The sequence below is a fragment of the Nicotiana sylvestris genome, chromosome 12 (assembly GCF_000393655.2).
Source record: "Nicotiana sylvestris chromosome 12, ASM39365v2, whole genome shotgun sequence".
NCBI lineage: Eukaryota > Viridiplantae > Streptophyta > Magnoliopsida > Solanales > Solanaceae > Nicotiana > Nicotiana sylvestris.
Window position 1 is genome coordinate 125,228,923 of NC_091068.1, and position 6,693 is coordinate 125,235,615.

Below are 6,693 nucleotides of genomic sequence, written 5' to 3' on the forward strand. Positions count from 1 at the left end.
TTCAAGTATTGTCCTTGTAAGGAAGAAGAATGGCCAGATTCGAGTATGCGTTGACTTAAGGGACCTCAATAATGCATGTCCCAAATATGAATTCCCGTTTCCTATTCTAGAGCTGATGATCGATGCTACTACTGGTTACGAGGCAATGTCTTTCATGGACGGTTCGGCGGGCTATAACCAAATCCACATGGCACCAAAAGATGAAGAGCTTACTACGTTTCGCACCCCCAAGGGTATTTATTGCTACAAGGTAATGCCTTTTGGCTTGAAGAATGCTGGTTCTACTTACCAAAGGGCTATGCAAAATAGTTTCGATGATCTTCTCCACAAGAATGTCGAATGCTATGTTGACGACTTGGTGGTGAAATCAAGAGAGAAGGGCGACCACATGAAAGACTTGAGGATGTTATTTGAATTGCTCCAGAGGTACTAACTTAGGATGAATCCGTTGAAATGTGCCTTTGGAGTTACTTCTGGAAAGTTCCTTGGTTTCATTGTCCGACATCGAGGGATCGAAATTGATCAAGACAAAGTGGATGCCATTTTGAAAATGCCCGAGCCTCAAGATATCCATGAATTGAAAAGTCTGCAAAGAAAGCTAGCATAACTTAGAAGATTCATATCAAACCTGGCTGGGAGGTGCCAACCATTTAGTCACCTCATGAAGAAAGGCATTCCTTTCAAGTAGGATCAAGCTTATAGGAATGCCTTCGAAAGTATCAAAACCTACTTGATGAAGCCTCCAGTTTTAGCAGCTCTTATACCAGGAAAACCATTGATACTATACATTGCGATGCAGGAAAGGTTTGTTGGAGCACTGTTGGCCCAAGAAAATAGTGAGGGGAAAGAAAACTCTCTTTACTACTTGAGCAAGATGATGACACCTAACGAGTTGAACTATTCGCCAATTGAAAAGTTGTGTTTGGCGCTAGTCTTCTCAATTCAAAAGTTGAAGCACTACTTTCAAGATCATGTTGTCCGTCTTGTTTCTAAAGCAAATCCCATCAAGTTCGTGATGTCAAAACCTGTTCTTAGTGATCGACTAGCGAGATGGTACCTCCAATTTCAACAATTCGAGATTTTGTACATCCCTTAAAAGGCTGTAAAAGGACAAGGATTGGCAGACTTCTTGGCAGATCATCCGATACTTGACGACTAAGAGCTAACTGATGAACTACCTGATGAGGACGCAATGGTCATTGAAGTTCAACCTCCATGGAAGATGTACTTTGATGGTGCTGCGCATCGTGGAGGAGTCGGGGCTGGCGTAGTATTTGTCACTCCCCAAGGTGAAGTCTTGCCCTACTCCTTCACCTTGACACAACTCTATTCCAACAATGTTGCTGAGTATCAAGCATTAATACTTGGGCTTGAGATGGTCGTTGATATGAAGCAATTGCAATTGCAAGTCTTTGGTGACTCCCAGTTAGTGGTCAATCAGCTTTTGGGTAGTTACGAGGTCAAGAAGCCTGAACTATGCCCATATTATGATTACGCAAAAAAGTTGATGGGGTGGCGCAGCGATGTGACTATTCAATATGTACCAAAGAAAGAAAATAAGAAGGTTGATGCTTTAGCTGCTCTAGCTTCATTATTAGCCCTGCCTGACCAAGCGCAAGTCACCGTCTAACAAAAATGGGTAGTACCGCCACCAAATGAGGTCGAAGGTGAATATAACGAACTCAAGCATCTTGTTGTTGTTTCTGAAGTTGAGAAAGAAGAATGACGACAACCCATTATCGACTACTTATGCTATGGGATACTTCTAGAAAATCCGAGGAGAAGGACTGAAATCCGTCGTCGTGCACCTCACTTCTTTTACTATAAGGATACTCTATACAGAAGGTCGTTCGAATGAGTACTCTTGCGATGCCTAGAAGAAGAAGAAGCTCTCCAAGCTTTGCAAGAGGCACATTCTGGGGTATGTGGGTCACACCAGTCTGGACCAAAGCTCCACTTCCATATAAAAGGATGGGATATTATTGGCCAACGATGGTAAAAGATTGCTTGGACTATGCTCGAAGATGCAAGGCTTGTCAATTCCATGCGAATTTTATTCATCAAACTCTTGAAGTGTTGCACCCGACTGTTGCATCCTGGCCATTTGACGCTTGGGGATTGGATGTTGTTGGACCACTGCCAAAGTCCTCTGGTGGCCACCTATACCTCTTGGCTGCAACTGACTACTACTCAAAATGGGCTAAAGCTGTTGCTCTTAAAGAGGTAAAGAAGGAAAATGTTGCAAGTTTCATCCGAGTAAACATCATCTATCGCTTTGGCATTCCCTGTTACATAATAACGGATAATGGCAAGCCGTTCGACAATAGGTTGATGAATAAGATTTGTGAGCTCTTTGGCTTCAAACAACGTAACTCTTCGATGTACAATGCTGCCGCCAATGGTCTAGCTGAGGCATTCAACAAGACTCTATGCAACTTGTTAAAGAAAGTAGTCTCCAAATCCAAACGAGATTGGAATGACCGTATGGAAGAAGCTCTATGGGCATATAGGACGACTCACCGCACACCGACACATGTGACTCCTTATTCGCTCGTTTATGGAGTCGAAGTCGTCTTGCCACTTGAGCGTCAAATTCCTTCGTTACAACTAACTATTCAAGAAGGGATCACTGATAAAGAAAATGCTCGACTTCGATTAGCAGAGTTGGAAGCTCTTAATGAAAAGAGATTGGAAGCTCAACAGAGTCTTGAATGTTATCAAGCTCGATTATCTCGCGCCTTCAATAAAAGAGTTCGCCTGAGATCCTTTCAAGTAGGAGATCAAGTCTTTGCCGTACAAAGACCCATAATTACTTCCCATAAACCTGTAGGGAAGTTCACTTTAAAATGGGATGGGCCATATGTCGTACAAGAAGCTTACTCAATTAGGGCTTACAAGCTGGTTGATGTAGATGGTATGAGGATCGACCCTATCAATGGCAAGTTTTTGAAGAAGTATTATCCTTGAAGTTGCAATGCTCCTTGACGCACGAGCCTAAACTGCATGTTGCTACACTCCTGGCCCGCAAGAGTATAAACTGTGTACGGCCCTAAAAAAAAGGTCCGCTAGGTTGAAAATCTCGAAAAAAGCGGCCTAGGCAAAAGTTAGGATGTAAAAAAAAAAGAAAAAAAATCTACCCAGTCTGAACTACGGTATGACTTGATCCTCTTCACCGAGGTACATAGGCAACTTGGAGTTTCATTCTAAGTTCAGTCGCATAAGTTTAAAAGATACATATTGCCCCAATTGTTGTTCGAGTGAAGTTGGAGGAATACAAAATCAAGCTGAAATGTCATTCTCCTGTTAAACTTTGATCTCATTTGATTTAAAGGGGGCAACCCTCCTTGGTAAATTGATATCTTCAATGAGCCGATTTTAGAAGGATGTCAAGTATTTGCGTTGAAGTCCAGGGATTCTCTATGTCTTCAGGTTCGCCAAACCTTCAAGTTTGTTGGTCTCCAAGTCTGCCCTCTGCCTAAAAGAAAGGGGAAGAAAAGCAAGGCGTCAAAAGGAAACACAAGTATAAGGAAATGATTGCTTGGCGCAACGTTTCAAATTCAGTGAGATTTGAACCCCAAGATATTTGTGAGAATATGGCTCTTAAATTTCGATTTATGGCAAGTAATGTGAGCACGTGATTTTTGCCCTATATGAACTGCTCCCATAATTCCAAAACAAAATAATTTCTTCTCATTATTTGCAATTTTATGGATTTTTGTGGCATTTTATGTTAAATGTTTGCATTTGTCTGTGCATGCCTATTTTATTTAACTAATGAAAATACAAAAATATGTACATTGGCATTTAGGATTTAGGTTGACATTTTAGGGTTAATTAATTAATTAAGTTGCTTTATAAAAAGGAAAATCACAAAAATAGTTTATTTTTGCGCATTTGAATTTCGTCGCTTGTTTTAATTTGGGAATTAAATAGTTGTGATAATTATTTAGAGTTATTTAATTTAATTTGATAAGAATTATTTGATTAGGGATTAATTTAGGTTTTATTTTAAAATTTTAATTTAAAAGAATTTTGGAAAAATTGAATTGAAAAGGAAAAGGGAATAAACTAAGAAGAGAGTCAGATTTGGGCCAAGTCCTTAATTTTTTACCCAAGCCCAAATTTTTCCTCCCATACCCATTCTAACACCCGCTCAGATCCGGCCCAACTCCACACCCGTTCCGCCCCGTCTAGTGACCAAACGACACCGTTTTGTCCACCTTTGATCTGGACCGTTGATTTCCTTGGATCAAACAGTTCGGAACTAAGGGTATCCTTAGTATATTATGGTCCTAATCTCACTACCCCCCAAACCCCGTCTCTCATCTCTTTCATCTCTCTTTCAGAGAACTCCCACGAAACCTTAGAGCCGCCCCTTTTTCCTACCGCGTCTGCCTGGCGGCGCCACCCCGAACTGCCCCCAAACTAACACCCTGAAACCCCCATGACCCCCTCTTTCCAAATCCCTAACCCATATCCCTCGAATCCCTCCCAAATTCGTCGAATCTTGAATCTAAGGATAGAGCTTGAAGCCACAAGAAATCAAAATGGTTCGATCTTTGGTTCTGTGGCTTGCATGGCTACTTGCCCTTGTTTTTCTAAAGGTTGAAGGTTGATTAAACACGAAAGTGATGTTGTTCACTTGTTTTTTATGAAGAACAACTGGGTAACATCACTTTTCGTTTAAATCAGTATCAATTAGGTTTCGAGCTTTGATTCGGTAAGTGCCTCCTTCTTGTATTTTATCTTCCTTCGTTGTTTCATCTTCCTCCTCATCCCTTATCTTTTGGTTTGGTCAAAGTTCGTTTGAGGGTTTTTTCCGAGTTCAAATTGGTTCCATTTCTTGTTCTATTTTCCTCTTTGTCGTTGTGAAGCTTGATTATCTTATTTCTTTAGTCCACCCTGTCTTGTTTGTCTAGGTCTTTGTAATAATAGCATAATCATGGTTTCATCATCAGTTTAATCACTTAGTCAATGAAATTAGGCCCATGATTTAATTAATCTTTTGTTATGAAATTGTACTGGTTAGTTCATTCAGTTTGCTTTTGGTTTCGGCTGTTTTTAAACAAATGGTTACATGTTTCTTTGTTTAGGGAAAGTTTGGGTCAGTTTCTCAAAATTGGAGTCATCGTTTGATTTTAATTAGACTCTGAGGAATCAGAAGCCCAAGAAGGAACTGAACCTGGGTTATTAACCCATATCAGGCCTTTGGGTCAGCTTGACCTATGAGTTGCTAAGTGTAAATAACATGGGTATGGGGGTAGTTTTGGGTATTTGCTTAGGGGAATATTTGTATAACTGATTAGGAAGCTTCTTAGAAGCTGACTTGGGGATTGTTTTGAAACTTTGAAAACTAAATAGGGATATCTAGGCAAAAATGAAAACATGAAAAGGGTCTAATTGCAAATCTGATTTCTGTAAACTGCCCTACTTCCTTGCCTATAAAGGCATGGTTTTCTTGCCTTTCAAGGCAGAAATTGAAGAGAGAAATCAGAGAAAAATTGAAAATGACTGGAAATACAAAAGTATCACTGTTTCATTGATTTTTTTCTGCATTTATTGGTTACAATTTAGTCTCTGAAGTAATTCCTGAATCGTTTGGGGGTTAAAATGGATTGAACTTGTGTTTGTGAAAGTTTGATTTGAAGTTGTTGAGGTCACGGTTCAATTTAAATTGTTTTCTGGACTGCTGCACCTCACTCTTGGGTTTGAATTTGGTTTTACTGGGTATTCTTAGTTACTGGGTTCTGCTACTCTGCTGCTTGGCTACTGACTTCCCCTTGCTTTCTTTCATTTCATATTCCAGGTACATGTTTCTAGACTCACCTCACATGAGGCTTGATATTGAAGTAAAATGGAATCTGGAGTGCTAAATATGGCTTCAACATATTCAGATCCTTTAGTTTAGTTTCAGTCTTTTGGAGTTAATTGATGCATTGTATGTTCGATATGAGAACTCTTAGTCAGCTGCATCTGTTTGGAGTTAGTAGAGCCCTTGTAGTTAAATGTTGCTTGTTTTTGAAATTCTTGCTAGTATAGCTGGTCTTGGACCGTTGAGAAATGGAACTTGATAAAATAGTGATCATTAGCTAAATTCTGTGATTAAGCAGTGTTAGCTAAGCGTATGGTGTTAGATCCCTTAGGCCTTTGCAGCTCATTTGAATATTGAGGCCTAATGATATGTCCAGGATTTCATGTTACTGTTTGATAGCTTAAGTTGTATAATATGAGTATTAGTTGAATGTTTTATTTTGAAAATCACTGCTGGTTTGAAATTGTCTGGGAATTATGATTTAAGGCAAGTAAATGAGATGAAGTGAAATAGTTGTTAGCATACGTGTGCTGAGAAATCACGTTAGGGTAGATTCGAATAATCTGCTTAGGAATTGTAATAACAGCCTAATTCGAATAATCATGTTCGTTCTCCGTGATTCTGTAATGGTCATTTGGAGTCCAATTTCCTTGTTCGAATTGGGTTGACGAGGCTCCATCTAGACTCAATGACGAGTCAGTCCGTAAGAAAACTTGGGCTCTCCCCAGGCCCAAGTCTAAGGGCTTTCCACGAGCAGGGCCTTGTATATGCTAAGACTTATGTTCTTTTTATTCGAACCAGCTCTTAATTAATAGTTGCATTGGCCCAAACCTCTTCATGTAATTAAAATACCTCCTGATCTCACTTGGGTTTATGACCAT

The 6,693-nt window shown here is 39.8% G+C and overlaps 1 protein-coding gene across 1 annotated transcript; it reads left to right on the plus strand.

The window, feature by feature from the left end:
- The first annotated feature begins 1,192 nt into the window (after positions 1-1,192).
- On the plus strand, positions 1,193-1,630 carry LOC138883679 (uncharacterized). The gene has a single exon (XM_070164379.1). It carries the CDS (start codon positions 1,193-1,195, stop codon positions 1,628-1,630), a length of 438 nt encoding a protein of 145 aa, XP_070020480.1.
- Positions 1,631-6,693: the final 5,063 nt, after the last annotated feature.

Coding starts and splice junctions, on each gene's coding strand:
- LOC138883679 (XM_070164379.1), top strand. CDS start 1,193: ATGGTCATTGAAGTTCAACCTCCATGGAAGATGTACTTTGATGGTGCT.